This window comes from Telmatherina bonti, assembly GCF_933228915.1.
Source record: "Telmatherina bonti genome assembly, chromosome: 13".
In the NCBI taxonomy this organism is placed as follows: Eukaryota; Metazoa; Chordata; class Actinopteri; order Atheriniformes; family Telmatherinidae; genus Telmatherina; species Telmatherina bonti.
Window position 1 is genome coordinate 3,692,839 of NC_136611.1, and position 17,576 is coordinate 3,710,414.

The following is a 17,576-nucleotide window of genomic DNA, read 5'->3' on the forward strand; positions in this document are numbered from 1 at the left end:
GGGGCGGTATGGAGTCGTGTCGGAGCCCAGCAGGGGGCGGTATGGAGTCGTGTCAGAGCCCAGCAGGGGGCGGTATGGAGTCGTGTCGGAGCCCAGCAGGGGGCGGTATGGAGTCGTGTCGGAGCCCAGCAGGGGCGGTATGGAGTCGTGTCGGAGCCCAGCAGGGGGCAGTATGGAGTTCCGTCGGAGCCTTATAGCACCTTTACTTAATCCTGAACAAATGCCCTCCATGAAGGCAGGAATTATTAGTGATGAGCTAGTAATGAGCTCGATCTGCAACAAAAATCAATAAGACAAGTGTTTGGGAATGCCCGGAGAAGCAGCCTGTTCAGGAACGCTGGCTGTTTCCCATGTGCGAAGCTTCACGGACCCGACCTTCCTCGGAAGATGGCTCCGATCTGCTCCAGGGTCTTGCCTTTGGTTTCCGGGATGAAGATGATGGTGAAGATGACGTTAGCGGTGCACATAGAGGCAAACAGCCAAAAGGTGCCAGCGTTGGTCAGGACCGTCTGTAAACAACACAAGTTAGGTTTGTATGGAGGCTCAAAAGTATAAATACATATTAAATCATAATGAGATATATATATATATATATATATATATATATATATATATATATATATATATATATATATAATATTAAATAAATAAACTAAATCATACAAAAATATTTCTATTTCATTCATTCATTCTCTGAACTGCTTAATCCAATTCAGGAACCACTCGTTCTTATGGGCAATTTAGAGTAACCAATTAACCTAACATGATGTTGGGAGGAAGCCGGAGTACCCGGAGAGAACCCACACATACACAGGGAGAACATGCAAAGTGACCAAACCCCACCCCAGCCAAGGATTGAACCAGTGACATTCTTGCTGTGAGGCCACAGTGCTTACCACTGTGCCACTGTGCAGCCCAATTTCTATTTCTATTTTTTATTTTTATTTTTCTGTTAATGAATCGGTCAAATCAGAGACGTTCAGACGTCCGTTAAACGGTTTTACTTGTTGTATTTCTATTTCTGTATTATTTTCTGTTTACATTTTTATTGCCTACAATAACATTTGTATTTTACATTTAACATTAACTTTATTTACCAATATTCCTATTCACTCTTTACTTGCACTTTCTTCCTCCATTTTTTTCTCCAGGCAGGTTTATTTTCATTTGACTGCATTTCAGCTTCATTAAGATGAGAAAAAAATGTAATAAAATACAGAAATAAATCATTTGAGTAAATTAATAAATAAAATAAAATGTAAGATGAAATCATGCAGGAATAAATACATGCATAAAACAAAGAAGAAAATAAATAAAAAATAAATAAAAATAAAATATAAATGGAGAATCAGAAGAAAGTTAAAACAGTTTAAAATGATGGCAAAGGTATAATTTTTTTTTACATTTAGACATTTCTTAATAAAAAAATGTTCAAAAAGGATTTCTGCAACTTTTATTTATTGGTTTACTTTTCATATTTCTGTATTTATTTTGTTCATTCTTTTGACATAAAGATTCCAGACATGTGTCTGCTTGATTCTTTATCGGATCCTGTCTGACAGGAAATGTCATTTATTTTGTTTCTCTGAGTGAATTAAAACAGTTTACCAGGAGAGGGACTGATTCTAAATCATTTTTAATGTAAGTTTTCTCTTTGTGTTTCTCCATGTCGATAGAGGAGATAAAAACTCACGTTCCTCTAAAATCCAATAGGAAAGTGTGTCCAAACGTTCGATTCGTAGTGTACATTAATACTTTATTGGTTCTGAAGTATAAAAAAGCAGACGTGTAATAAAACCAGAAATAAAGTGACGTGTATGAAAGTAAACAGAATTATTTATAAGTCATGTTGTGTTGTCGTCTGCCTCTTCGCTGACGACTGACTAAATGAAGGAAAAACTGGATTTTTCTTTTCATTTGTCCAACTGGAAACTGAACCCATTAACTCATAAAGTTCTGGTTTCTGTCCGTCAGCCGTTCCGCGGTTCGGCCACCAGATGGCAGCGTAAAACCCTTCCAACCGCGGAAGCTTCCGGAAAACGAGAGAAAAAGAAAAATCATTGAAAAAGCTCAAACGCTGCTGCTCACCATCATGTTGTGGAAGGTCCTGGTGACGAAGAACGCCATGCTCCAGTTGGTGAGGACCACCACAGCGCTGGCAAAGCCCCTCGCGTTGACGGGGAAGATCTCGGACATGATCAGCCATGGGACGGGGCCCCAGCCGATGGCGAAACCTGCCGATGAGGAGCGGTGAGCGGGAGAAGCTGTTTGACGCCATGCCTGCAGGTGACCCGGAACTCACCTGAGATGAAGACGGCCATGCTGGTCAGGGCCAGCCAGGTCAGGTCTTCGCCGGACCCGTTCTGCATTTTGGACATCAAGTAGAAGTAAACTCCAAACGAGGTGGTGCTGATCACCATGGCAACGCCTTGAGAGGATGGGAGAGAATGAGAAAAGTTTCTACTGCAGGTAGAAATATTATAAACTTTGACAAGTTTCAGCCTCATTATGCGAACGAGGAGGCGGTCTTTCTGGGTGTGCCTCTCCTATTGGCTGGTAAAACATTGTAGTTAAATGTTCGTCTACCTGAGACGATGAGCAGAACTTTCCTGCCGGCCCGGTCCATGATGCCAGCCGCGACACCGGTGAAGACCACCTGAACCAGACCCACGATGACCGAGGCCAGATCGCTTTCCTGGAACACATCCAGACCATCAGAGACCGCCTGGATCTGGATTCAACCTCTGGAACACCTGAACCTGGAGCTCCAGACTGGAACCTGTTCGTGATCCAGGTCTAGACCTGAACCCGAGCATGATCCGGGTCCAGACCTGAACCTGAACCTGATCCAGGTCCAGACCTGAACCTGAGCGTGATCCTGGTCCAGACCTGAACCTGAACATGGTCCAGGTCCAGACCTGAACCAGGATCTGGACCGTGTGTTACCTTGAAATGCGCCTGTTGAAAAATGTTCTCAGCGTAGAACATGATGGCGTTGATCCCGGTCATCTGCTGGAAGAACATCAGCATGACACCGATCAGCAGCGGCTTGTAGACGCTGGAGTCCTTCAAGTCCGACATCTGGAAGCTGGAGCCCTGACGGCGACATGGAGATAAAACGTCTCATCCTCTGTCCCACAGACATCATATATACAAAGACGCCACATCGCATCACGCTGTCTATATGAGCTGACGTCTCATCACGCCGACATCTTGGATTGGTCTCCAGGTTTAGGTCCTACCACAACAATAACTTCACCAATTTTGAACTGATTTTTCTCACAGTTTGGTTTGTTACAAAGGGCAGAGATATTGTTAGGATATAGATCTATGTAAAACATTAAAAACGACGTGTTTTTATGCTAAAATATATTTGATAATGCTATTTAACGAAAACACAAAGGTAGCTACAATATAAATAAATGTATAAATGAATTTGATACGAACATGTTTGATTGTTTATTAATGCATTGGGATTTATCAATTTTTAACTGGTCAAATAACAAATTATTACTCATCCTTGTGAAATGTAATTTCACACAATTGATTTCAATATTTTGCCGGTTATTGGAACCATATGCTGAACAAAATACGGGAATAGTTGCTGGTTTTCTTTTGACTACGGTTGACTCTTTTTTTTATTTACATTTATTAATTTATCAATATAGAGATACAGTTGTACAAAGTCAGAAAATAAAGTATTGTTTCAAAACTGTACAATTCAGAAGTTACCGAGAAAAACTCTCAGAGAACGCAAACCTCCGCCAAGGCCTTTAAAAAGTTCTTGGATCGAAACAGTGATCTGGACCACCACCAAAATTAAATCAGTTCTTCCTTTTCACGTTTCCAACAAGCCTAGAAATTTTAATAAAAATCCATCCATAACTTTTTATGTTATCTTGAACACCGACTTTATCTTGAAGACAAACAGATAAAGTCGGTAAAAACATAACCTCCTTGGTGGAGGTAATTATGCTACCATGCAAAACTCTCCTCCCTGAGCAGTCACCTTATCGTGGTGGAGGGGTTTGTGTATCCCGAAGATCCTAGCAGCTCTGTTGTTGGGGGTTTTAAGCCCTTGGTAGGGTCACCCATGGCAAACAGGTGTCTAGTGGAATGACCAGACCAAGTACAGCTCAAAGACCTCTATGATGACGACACACATGGGCATAAATGTTTCCTTGCCGGGATTCCCTTGCGGGTTACCAGGACCCCCCACTGGAGCCAGGCCTGGGGGTGGGGCATGAGAGCGAGCATCTGGTGGCTGGGCCTTCGCCCATGGGGCCCGGTCGGGCTCAGCCCGAAAGGATTACATGGGCCCCATCTCCCGTGGGCTCACCATCTGCGGGAGGAGCCGTAGGGGTCGGGTGCAGTGTGAGCTGGACGGCAGCAAGGGGCGGGGGCCCTGGCGGTCCGATCCCCGGCTGCAGAAACTGGCTCTAGGGATGTGAAATGTCCTTGTGCTTGTGCCCGAGGTTGAACGGTTCCGGCTAGATATAGTTGGACTCACCTCGACGCATGGCTTGGGCTCTGGAACCAGAACCAGACTTACTTCCACTCTGGAGTTGCTCTTGGTGAGAGGAGCAGAGCAGGTGTGGGCATTCTCATCAGCCCCCAGCTTGGTGCCTGCATGTTGGGGTTTACCCCGGTGGATGAAAGGGTAGTTTCCCTCCGCCTCCGGGTGGGGGGACGGGTTCCGACTGTTGTCTGTGCTTATGCACCGAACAGCAGTTCCCAGGAGTACTGCCTTTCTGGAGTCCTTGGAGGAAGTGTTGGAGGGGGCGCCTTCTGGCAATGACAGTGAGACCTGGAGGGGAGTGATTGGGAGGCATGGTGCCCCCCTCTGAACCCAAATGGTGTTTTGTTATTGTGCTCATCATGGATTGTCCATAACGAACGCCATGTTCCAACATAAGAGTGTCCATATGTACACCTTGCATCAGGATTCCCTGGGCCGCAGTTCGATGATCGATTTTGTAGTCGTATCATCAGACCTGGGGCCACATGCCTTGGACACTTGGGTGAAGGGGTGGGCGAAGTTGTCAAATGATCACCACATGGTGGTGTGTTGGCTCAGATGGTGGGGGAGGAACCCGGTCAGATCTGGCAGGCCCAAACGTGTTGTGAGGGTCTGCTGGGAACGTCTGGCAGAGTCTCTCGTCAGAGCGAGCTTCAACTCCCGCTTTCAGCAGAGCTTCAACCATGTCCTGAGTGAGGCCGGGGACATTGAGTCCGAATGGGCTGTGTTCCGTTGGTGCCTGTCGTGGCGGTAATCCCAGAACTTGTTGGTGGACACCAGCCGTGAGGGATGCCGTCAAGCTGAAGAAGGAGTCCTATCGGACTTTCTTGGCCTGTGGGACTCTGGAGGAAGCTGATGGGTGACTCAGGGGTGGACTCTATCTCTGGGGCTGAAGTTGCTGAGGTGGATAAAAAGCTCCTTGGTGGGAAGGCCCCGGGGTTGGATGAGATCCACCTGGAGTTCCCTAAGGCTCTGGATGTTGTGGGGCTGTCCTGGCTGACACGCCTGTGCAGCATCGCGTGGACATTCAGGACAGTGTCACTGGACTGGCAGACTGGGGTGGTGATCCCCCTTTTTAAGAAGGGGGACTGGAGGGTGTGTTCCAATTACAGGGGAATCACACTCCTCAGCCTCCCTGGTAAGATCTATTCAGGGGTCCTGGAGAGGAGGGTCAACTGGATAGTCGAATCTCGGATTGAAGAGGAGCAATGTGGTTTTTGTCCTGGTCGCGGAACAGTGGACAAGCTCTATACCCTCTTTGGGGTCCTGAACGGGGGCATGGGAGTTTGCCACACCAGTCTACATGTGCTTTGTGGACCTGGAGAAGGTGTTCGACTGTGGCCCCCGGGGGCTCCTGTGGGGGGTATTCCGGGAGTATGGGGTACCAGACCCCCTTGTACGAGCTGTCCGGTCCCTGTACGACAGGTGTCAGAGCTTGGTCCGCATTGCTGGTAGTAAGTTGGATTCGTTTCCAGTGAGGGTTGGACTCCGCCAAGGCTGCCTTTTATCGCAGAAGCTTGGTGGCCTCAGGATTGGGTTCCTGCTTTTTGCAGATGACGCAGTCCTGTTGGCTTCATCTGGTCGTGATCTGGTCAGGTCCTGCCTCAAGTTTAAATATCTCGGGGTCTTGTTCATGAGTGAGGGAAGAATCGACAGACGGATCGGTGCAGTGTCTGCAGTAATGCGGTGAAGAAGGAGCTGACCCAGAAGGCGAAGCTCTCGGTTTACCAGTCGATCTACGTTCCTACCCTCATCTATGGTCATGAGCTGTGGGTCGTGACCGAAAGGAGATCTCGTATACAGGCGGCTGAAATGAGTTTCCTCCGCAGGGTGGCCGGGCTCTCCCTTAGAGATAGGGTGAGGAGCTCAGTCATCCGGGAGGGGTTCAGAGTAGAGCTGCTGCTCCTCCGCATCGAGAGGAACCAGTTGAGGTGGCTCAGGCATCTGGTCAGGATGCCTCCTGGACGCCTCCCTGGTGAGGTGTTCCAGGCACGTCCCTCTGGGAGGAGACCCCGGGGAAGACCCAGGACACGCTGGAGGGATTATATCTCTCGGCTGGCCTGCGAACGCCTTGGGATCCCCTGCCGCAGAGTTGGCAAACGTGACTGGGGAGAGGGAAGTCTGGGCTTCCCTGCTTAGGCTGCTGCCCCCGCGACCCGACCCCGGATAAGCAGCAGAAGATGGAAATGGAGATAGTAAAACTCTCTTTGTGAAGCATTAATGTCATATTTTTCCATAAACACCTCATCGGAGTAAAATTTATTATTTGCATTTCGTAAATTATTCACTGTGTTAACATTATTTATAAACCAGTTATGTAGAAAAGTGTTTTGTTTGTGTGTAATATATACGCGTTGTTCCACAGAAAACAGTTATGTGGGGAAACTACGTTGACTCTGCAGCAAGACTCGACAGTGGAGACCCATCCAATATGGCGTCAACGCTCAATGAGGTGTCTACATATATATGATGTCTATGCTCTGTCCTACCAGCAGAGGGGATGCGTCCAGCTTACCTGTTCGTCGCAGGTGTCTTCGATCCGAGCACATTCCCACTCCACGGGGGCGTCCGGTCCACGCAGGAAGCGCAGCGCCTCCTCCGCCTCCCGCCTCTTCCCCTGCGACAGCAGGAAGGCAGGCGTCTCCGGCATGAAGCACATGGCAAGCATCATCAGCGTGGGCGGGATGGAGCAGCAGATCGCCAGCCATCGCCAGTCCAGGAACAGACCTGAGACCAGATCAGAGGCTCACTGGTTTTATGGTGACAGAGCAGAGATTCAGAACCAGATACAGAACCAGATTCAGAACCAGGATCAGGACCAGATTCCAAACCAGATTTAGAACCAGATTCAGGACCTGATTAGGACCAGGTTCAGAAACAGGTTCAGGACCAGGTTCAGGACCAGGTTCAGGACCTGATTCAGGACCAGATACAGAACCAGGTTCAGAACCAGGTTCAGAACAAGGTTCAGAACAAGGTTCAGGACCAGGTTCAGGACCTGATTCAGAACCAGATACAGAACCAGATTCAGAACCAGGATCAGGACCAGATTCCAAACCAGATTTAGAACCAGATTCAGGACCTGATTAGGACCAGGTTCAGAAACAGGTTCAGGACCAGGTTCAGGACCAGGTTCAGGACCTGATTCAGGACCAGATACAGAACCAGGTTCAGAACCAGGTTCAGAACAAGGTTCAGAACAAGGTTCAGGACCAGGTTCAGGACCTGATTCAGAACCAGATACAGAACCAGATTCAGAACCAGGATCAGGACCAGATTCCAAACCAGATTTAGAACCAGATTCAGGACCTGATTAGGACCAGGTTCAGAAACAGGTTCAGGACCAGGTTCAGGACCAGGTTCAGGACCTGATTCAGGACCAGATACAGAACCAGGTTCAGAACAAGGTTCAGAACAAGGTTCAGGACCAGATTACTAACCAGATTTAGAACCAGATTCAGAACCAGGTTTAGAACCAGATTTAGAACCAGATTCAGAACCAGATTCAGGACCTGGTTCAGGACCAGATTCAGAACCAGGTACAGAACCAGATACAGGACCATTCAGGACTTGGTTCAGGACCAGGTTCAGGACCAGGTTCAGGACCAGATACAGAACCAGATACAGGACCAGATACAGAACCAGATTCAGAACCAGGTTCAGAATCAGATTCAGAACCAGGATCAGGACCAGATTCCAAACCAGATTTAGAACCAGATTCAGGACCTGATTAGGACCAGGTTCAGAAACAGGTTCAGGACCAGGTTCAGGACCTGATTCAGGACCAGATACAGAACCAGGTTCAGAACCAGGTTCAGAACCAGGTTCAGGACCAGATTACTAACCAGATTTAGAACCAGATTTAGAACCAGATTCAGAACCAGATTCAGGACCAGATTCAGGACCAGATTCAGAACCAGGTACAGAACCAGATACAGGACCATTCAGGACTTGGTTCAGGACCAGGTTCAGAACCAGGTTCAGGACCAGGTTCAGGACCAGATACAGAACCAGATACAGGACCAGATACAGGACCAGATACAGAACCAGATTCAGAACCAGGTTCAGAATCAGATTCAGAACCAGGATCAGGACCAGATTCCAAACCAGATTCAGGACCTGATTAGGACCAGGTTCAGAAACAGGTTCAGAACAAGGTTCAGAACAAGGTTCAGGACCAGATTACTAACCAGATTTAGAACCAGATTCAGAACCAGGTTTAGAACCAGATTTAGAACCAGATTCAGAACCAGATTCAGGACCAGATTCAGGACCTGGTTCAGGACCTGGTTCAGGACCAGATTCAGAACCAGGTAAAGAACCAGATACAGGACCATTCAGGACTTGGTTCAGGACCAGATTCAGAACCAGATACAGAACCAGATTTAATTGATCCGGTTTCATGTCGACTGCAAGTCAGAGAAGCGTTTTGCTTCCTGTCCTCAGACGGGAAATGATTCCACCTCCTGCGGCGACTGTTCCACCGTCTGCAGAAGCAACATGGACTCATGAAGACGGGCGACCCAGTAGTACCTGATGAGGAGGGCGACCCGGTACCAGGAGGTGGACCTGATGAAGGGGGCGACCCGGTACCAGGAGGTGGACCTGATGAAGGGGGCGACCCGGTACCAGGAGGTGGACCTGATGAAGGGGGCGACCCGGTACCAGGAGGTGGACCTGATGAAGGGGGCGACCCGGTACCAGGAGGTGGACCTGATGAAGGGGGCGACCCGGTACCAGGAGGTGGACCTGATGAAGGGGGCGACCCGGTACCAGGAGGTGGACCTGATGAAGGGGGCGACCCGGTACCAGGAGGTGGACCTGATGAGGAGGGCGACCCGGTACCAGGAGGTGGACCTGATGAGGAGGGCGACCCGGTACCAGGAGGTGGACCTGATGAAGGGGGCGACCCGGTACCAGGAGGTGGACCTGATGAAGGGGGCGACCCGGTACCAGGAGGTGGACCTGATGAAGGGGGCGACCCGGTACCAGGAGGTGGACCTGATGAAGGGGGCGACCCGGTACCAGGAGGTGGACCTGATGAAGGGGGCGACCCGGTACCAGGAGGTGGACCTGATGAAGGGGGCGACCCGGTACCAGGAGGTGGACCTGATGAAGGGGGCGACCCGGTACCAGGAGGTGGACCTGATGAAGGGGGCGACCCGGTACCAGAAGGTGGACCTGATGAGGAGGGCGACCCGGTACCAGGAGGTGGACCTGATGAAGGGGGCGACCCGGTACCAGGAGGTGGACCTGATGAAGGGGGCGACCCGGTACCAGGAGGTGGACCTGATGAAGGGGGCGACCCGGTATAGTGCAGAATCAGTACCAGGAGGTCAGAACGAATGCGTCTTCTGTCATCATATTAAATCATTTCATCAGACCAATCAGCATGTTTCTGGGTTGCCATAACAACAGGGAGTTCAGCTCTGAGATAAAAACTTCCAGCAGGACAGGATCTGATCCGGTACCGGAACCGTCCCAGCTGGTTCTTCATCTTGTGACTTCCGTGTAGAAAACATCATCATCACCATCATCATCATCGTCACATCTTGCCCGTCCTTCAGCCTCATGATGTTCTACAGTTTGGGTTTCTGAGCAGGCAGAGGAACACGATGTCCCTCGCGCCTCAGGACTAGCATGCAGCTAACTGGGCGCCGCGGGACAGCTGGCGGACAGATGTTACCACCTTCTTCATTCATTCGACCTGCATTAACACGAAGCTTCACAGAACCAACCTGCAAGGTAAGCTCCCATGATGCCGAGCACCACCATTAGCTGCACACAGGAGCCCACCATCCCGCGGACCTTCTCGTGCGCCGTCTCAGAGATATAGAGCTGAGGAAAGGAGCACAAGCATCACACGGTTATTAAAATGAACTTTTTGGCCTCCTCCTAAAATGGATTTTTGTACCAGGCTTTAAACATGTTTATTTCTGCTGTAAACATGTTTATTCCTGCTGTAAACGTGTTTATTCCTGCTGTAAACGTGTTTATTTTTGCTGTAAACGTGTTTATTTTTGCTGTAAACGTGTTTATTCCTGCTGTAAACGTGTTTATTTTTGCTGTAAACGTGTTTATTTTTGCTGTAAACGTGTTTATTCCTGCTGTAAACGTGTTTATTTTTGCTGTAAACGTGTTTATTCCTGCTGTAAACGTGTTTATTTTTGCTGTAAACGTGTTTATTCCTGCTGTAAATGTGTTTATTCCTGCTGTAAACGTGTTTATTCCTGCTGTAAACATGTTTATTCCTGCTGTAAACATGTTCATTCCTGCTGTAAACATGTTCATTCCTGCTGTAAACATGTTTATATCTGCTGTAAACATGTTTATTCCTGCTGTAAACATGTTTATATCTGCTGTAAACATGTTTATTCCTGCTGTAAACATGTTTATTCCTGCTGTAAACATGTTCATTCCTGCTGTAAACATGTTCATTCCTGCTGTAAACATGTTTATTCCTGCTGTAAACATGTTTATTCCTGCTGTAAACATGTTTATATCTGCTGTAAACATGTTTATTCCTGCTGTAAACATGTTTATTCCTGCTGTAAACATGTTCATTCCTGCTGTAAACATGTTCATTCCTGCTGTAAACATGTTTATATCTGCTGTAAACATGTTTATATCTGCTGTAAACATGTTCATTCCTGCTGTAAACATGTTTATTTCTGCTGTAAACATGTTTATTCCTGCTGTAAACATGTTTATTCCTGCTGTACACATGTTTATTCCTGCTGTAAATGTGTTTATTCCTGCTGTAAACGTGTTTATTCCTGCTGTAAACATGTTTATTCCTGCTGTAAACATGTTTATTCCTGCTGTAAACATGTTCATTCCTGCTGTAAACATGTTTATTCCTGCTGTACACATGTTTATTCCTGCTGTAAACATGTTTATTCCTGCTGTAAACATGTTTATTCCTGCTGTAAACATGTTTATTTCTGCTGTGAAGTTGGTCTTTTTAACATGGGAGTCTATGAGGATTTGCTCTGTTTTGCAGCCCCTAGTGGATGAAGGGGGAGTTTTATGGACTTCCTCATAGGCTTCACTTTTAACCTCTGGAGGCTCCGTCCATCTTTCATATACGGTCTATGGTGCCACCCCACATTTAGTGTGCTAAATAGTTTCCTGATGAATTAAAAAACCTGAATGTGGCATATTCTTAGACAGAAAAGCTGTGTTGAAGGAATTTTAGTTGTGTTTACCTGCTAATATCTCACTGAGCATCAGAAGACACGCAAGAATAATGTTACTGAGTTTCATCAATTTTAATGATCAAATTTAAATAGATTTTTTGTATTGCAGCAAGAAACAGAGGTTTTCATTTAAAAAAAAAAAAAAAAAGAAACATTACTTTAGACAGATAGAAGAAGCAGGAAGGTCTTACCGGGACCACCAATGACGTGACTCCGCTGGCGAGGCCGGTCAGCACTCTGCCGATGTACAGCATCCACACGTTCTGCGCAGCGATGATGATGGTGAAACCGAAGACAAAGGGCAGCGAACAGAACATCAGACTGAGCTTCCTGCCGATCTTCTCCACCATCCAGCCGCCCAACAGACCCCCCGCCACCGCTCCAACCGTCACTATGGACTGAACACCAGAATTCACACAACTTACTGATCCGTTCATGGAAAAATAAATGCTGGATTTGTGTTGGGATCGTCTGGACGGATCGTGGCGACAGGACGGTTTCTCCTGCAGCCACGCATCCTATAGCTGCTCCTTTTCATATGCTATGAATGAAAACAATAGTTTTATTTAAATGGCTGTTCTCTTCTGTGTATAAATCCTCAAAACACTGCACACATACTTTCACGTAAAACCCAACAAATTAAAAAGAAAAACATGAAATTTAATGACTTTGAATCGGTGAAACAACATTTGGCTACCTGCGTGTACTCGGCTAATTTTTTACAAACTCTCAGTAAGAAATGCTTGTTGAACTTATGGCTGATTTTCTAAAGGACCACAGCGATGAACCAGCACCCATCATGGTTGGAGAAACTACACCTTTGGTAAAAGATGCTTTTATACCCTATCCTGACACCCTCACCAGTTGATCTGCTGGTTGGAAACCATGTCACTGGTTATTCTGTATTTATTGTACTCTGAACAACTATTCCTGAATGTGTTTTTAAACACAGTGAATTTGATGCTAAAACTATTTTTTTTGGATTTGTTTACTTCTGCAATCAAAAGAATCAAAATGACTGAAAATACATTTTAGAAGATGAGATTTCTCTGAAGGATTTGGACAAAAAAGATGAACCTCCACCCATCCTGGTTGGAGAGACGACACCTACTGCTTTTATACTCAATCTTGACACCCTCACTTTTGTTTCGACATGTATTGCATAAAACAAATGAACAAATTACAGAACTAATTCTGGAAAATTAGAACTAATTCTGGAAAATGCGATGAGTTTCTGTATTTTGTGTATTCACAGTGGAAGGACGTGTCCGACCACGATCATCTACATGTTTATTCCCAAAGGTTCAACAGTCGAGTTCATTTTTCTTCCTGCTGTTTTGAAGTTTTGACCTCCAACGTGTTTTCAGACATCATGTGACACATCGTGGTCGTTCATTCATCATGGCCGCCATCACATACCCCGAACCAGGAGGCCTGGCTGTTGTCGAGCCTCAGCCGAGGGTCGGCGGTCCGGGTGAGCTCGGGGATGACCGGAGAGCTGTATCCCAGCACGAAGCCGAAGCTCATGGAGCCCAGAACAGCCACAAACGAGGCCAAGAACAGCTTCCTGTTCTTCACTTTGCTGGCAGGAAAAGCAGAAGATCAATGAAAACAGATCAATGAAAGTATCAGAAAATGCCTGAAAAACCTGCAAATTCTTCTTCCTGATCTGTGGTTCGTTGTTTTTTAGCATGTTGCAACTGCATGTTGAATTTTTACAGATTCCTGAGCAGAACTCCTGGAAAACAGGTTTTTAAGCTCGCTGGAATTTTCCTGCTTAAAACTGGAAAAGTAAGTAAAGTTCCTCAGAGACGTCATGTTCCTCTGGGTGAAGCGGTTCCTCGTCCTGATAGTAGTCTATACATTCTGTAATCATGAACAATAAGAAATATAGTTAGACCCCTCAGTTTACTGTAAATCTGTAAAAACTCTGACCAATCCAAACGTTCCGACCCAAATGGAGTTCTTCATTTCTTATATTTTGTGGCTTCTTCTCCCGGCTCCCCTCCTCCCCCTCCAGCAGCGCATACCTGAGAGCCACACCCTGCATATAAACAGCGTGTTAGGATGAAAATACAAAGTAGTGAAGAAGAAACTCGGAAGGCAAACATGGCTGAGAAAATGCAGGAAGGATTTCCCGACCCGGCTCGGTTTATTTGCCTCCTCCTGCTAAACAGCCGAGAAAGAGAAAATCGTTGGAAAAAGCCTCGGATCACGCAAGGAGCAGAACCAATTCAATCCAGCTTTATATGTACAGCGCCACTTCACAACAATGTTGTCACAGGACACTTTACATCCACATCAGTTCAAGCCAGTTCATACATCCTATAATAGAGACCAAGTGATTACAAAGAGTCATGACTTGGATCCAATCCCCCATCCTGAGCAGCACAAGGCGACAGTGGGAAGGAAAAAACTCCCCTTTAACAGGAAGAAAACCTCCGGCAGAACGGGATCAGGGAGGGCAGCCATCTGCCTCGACTGGTTGGGGTGGAGAGGACAGGAAAGACAGATCAACGTGTACAACTGCACTTATTCAGGAAGACACAGGGGCACCAGAGGGGGAGGAGCCAATACAGGGTGCCACTTTCACATCTTGCTAGCTCCCCAAAATTACCTACCCCAGCTTTAAATACGACAAATAAACTCAGATCCAATACAGTACCAATCCAGTACCGGATCCAGGGTCGGATCCAGTGTCGGATCCAATACCGATCCAATACCGATCCAGTATCGATCCAGTGTCGGATCCAGTATCGATCCAGGGTTGGACCGGTTCTACTGGTTCAGCGGGAGGTTTTCTAACAAAACCAAGATATTTTCTCTGACTCAGCCTGTCGTCCACATGAAAATTCAGATTTTCGCATCAAAAACGATTTTTGAACAAACCTCCGGCCGAAGTGAAGATGTGCGAACTTTCCGTCTCCATAACCGGGGCTTTATAAAAGTCGCCGTCTGCGACAGAAAACATCATGACGTGACGTCCTCAGAGCGTTATCCGGGCGCTCTGCGTGTGTTTTCACGCTGCCGTCAGCACCGCTCCACGTGGATGACCGAAGGTGAAGGACAGTGTTTCCTCCACCCGACCACATCACGTTAGAGGCGTGTTTGGTGGAAGTGACATCATGAGACAGAAGGTGATTCTGATTGGACAGGACTAGAGGCGCGACTAACGGTCTGATGAACGTGTTACCGGCGCCGTGATGTGGATCACTGTCGATGGATTCGGTTTTGGAAAACGATGTGTGGACTCATTTTACATTGGAACAGCTCTCCAGGATCCTGAAGGACTTTCAAAGTTTTTCTTCGGGTGTTTCTGCCTTTTGATCCGATCTTCTCCCAGATGATCCCAACCGGGTTCTGACGAGGATCTGTCCCTCCATCAGACCCGATGAGGTCCCGGTTCTGACGAGGATCCGTCCCTCCATAAGACCCGTTTCCACTGATCTAAAGTCCAGTTCTTGGATCATGTGACTTTTGCCTTTTCTGTTTTGAAGCCACGTTTCCATAGAGACCAGTTCAACAACAGATTATCATCTGAAGGTCCAGATGGATCTCTCAGGACTGGACTGGAACTGGTCTGGTACCAGGACTGGACTGGAACCGGTCTGGTACCAGGACTGGACTGGCATGGAACCGGTCTGGTACCAGGACTGGCCTGGAACTGGTCTGGTACCAGGACTGGACTGGCATGGAACCGGTCTGGTACCAGGACTGGTCTGGAACTGGTCTGGTACCAGAACTGGACTTCAGGTTTTGCAGCTTTCAGATCAAACATGAAGGAAACCAGAACTTTTTGGTTTCAGGAAAACAAACATCAGATTTCTACAAAGTCCACAGAACATCTGAGACGTAAATGTGCGCGTGGACGTGCGGGACTACCTCAGGTACGCGTCCTGCTCGGAAATGAGTCCGGACGGGTTCGGATCTCCGTTCTCCGCCTCCAGCAGCCTCCTTCTGTCGCTCTGGATGTCCATGTCTGCAGCTCGCGCTCCTCCAGGTGCGGTTCTGCCGGGTTACGCGGATGTTCAGTCTGAGATGAAAGGTACCGACCAGGTGACGTTTCCGCGTCACGCGGAGCGCGATAATAAAAGCCAGGAGACCATGGAGCCGCCCAGAACCGCAGAACCGGTCCGCAGGACTCCTCCCGCTGCTAAACTTGCTCTGTCAACATTCCAGTCAGCTGAGACCAATGCCGACGTCACTTCCGGGCTGTGTGTCGTTTCAGAATAAAATGCTCTGACGTCACTGAGTGACGACAAGGTCCGTAAACAACAAATCAATAAACAAATAAACCAACATACAAAACAAAAGGTCAAATGTTTATGATAAGAGGAAGAACAAAGATAACATTTCATCTGAAGGAGGATTTAGAAAGTTTTTCTGTTTTTTATTTAATCTGGAGAAAATCTTCTCAGTTCTGAAGTCATTAGATTTTATTTTTGCTTTGTTTTTCTCAATAAATATTTTCTTCATTTTTATGTTAGTTTTCAGGATTAATGGGATTTTTTCTCTTTTTTTCTCTTGACTAATTATAAATTCTGAAAAATGTCTCTTTCCCTCATGAGATCATTAAAAAAACCAAAAAGCATAAAAGTAACTTTCAGCCTTTTCCCTCTAATCCAAACCAGAATCATCTTTTATCTTCACTGCTCAGATATCACACACATTCGGGCCAAATCCGGGTCACATCTGGCCCAGGTTCGGCAGGTGTTGTGTGGTCCAGGAGCCGGTTGTCGGGCTGTGGGACGTGTTTAACGTGTTCATAGGCTGAGTTTGAGCCGCCGCGATGACAGAGTCCATGTTTATAAATATGTACAAATATATTCATCATCTAGGTCGCTGTGATGTCAGAAAGCACCGTCGGACCAGGTTATCAGCTTGTCATTGGTTTAGCATGTGAATAATGTTTGTTCACCAACATGGTGGGGGTCAGGGGGTCATGAGGCTTCTGTGGTCCAGGACGCTGAACTGTCAGGTCATGTTGAACGGCACAAAGTCTGCAGGCGTCTCACAGTCCTCAAACTAATCACACACCAAAAACCGACTGAATGAAAGTCAAACTTTTAATGAAGATAATGATAAACAATAATGATAAATTTAAAAAATGATGAAAATTGGTAAATCATTTTCTAATTCTGGTTCAATGGAAATGTTCTTTTAAGCAAAAAATAAAAATAAATAAAAAAAATTACATCACTCCTAAACTAATATTTAGTTGAACAATCCTTTAATGTTTCCGCTCCAGTCAGGTGTTTTCTGTTCCTCAGTCAGACTTCTGCACCTGTTGACAGGTATTTTGTCCCACTGTTCAACAGAAAAGTCTCTAATTTGTCCAGGACTGACTTGTTTGTTTGTTTTCTTTAACTCAATTAAATAAAAATGTCTTATATTACTAAATTATAAATTTGCTTTTTTGTTGTTGTTCTTCCTTTTTCCAGTCTACAGTTATTCAAATAACCTTTGCAAATTAAGCCTTTTCTGTAATGAAAGGAGATTAATAAATTTATAAAAAATATATATGTGTGTGTGTGTGTGTGTGTGTGTGTGTATGGTTTTTTTTTGTTTTGGGGTTTTGTTTTTTTTTTTGCAGAAACGCAAAAAAGCTAAATTAGGACAAAAATGGCGATGATTAAAAAAAAAGAAAAGAAAAGATGAAGTTGGATCGTTCCCCTTCAAAATAAAAGCATCGCTGCTGGTGATTGAGTTGGTTTCCATAGAAACCTTCAGATTTAAAACGGAACTGAGCAGCAAAGTGAAAATAACCCAATTAAACGATAAAAACCAGCTTGAGTCAAAATGGACTCACAGGAGGAGACAAATAACCAAAAGGTAAACAAACAAACAACTCAGAGTAA

The 17,576-nt window shown here is 46.2% G+C and overlaps 1 protein-coding gene across 1 annotated transcript; it reads right to left on the bottom strand.

Moving 5' to 3' along the window:
* Positions 1–362: 362 nt before the first annotated feature.
* slc2a8 (solute carrier family 2 member 8) lies at positions 363–15,731 on the bottom strand (the record flags this gene model as incomplete). Its single annotated transcript, XM_079250831.1, has 10 exons — positions 15,601–15,731; positions 13,138–13,300; positions 11,910–12,116; positions 10,258–10,357; positions 7,035–7,246; positions 2,947–3,096; positions 2,587–2,695; positions 2,303–2,428; positions 2,089–2,234; positions 363–509 (listed from the first exon to the last, which is right to left on the bottom strand). Exons 1-10 carry the CDS (start codon positions 15,693–15,695, stop codon positions 363–365), a joined length of 1,455 nt encoding a protein of 484 aa, XP_079106957.1. The 5' UTR covers positions 15,696–15,731.
* Between the last annotated feature and the right edge of the window lie 1,845 nt (positions 15,732–17,576).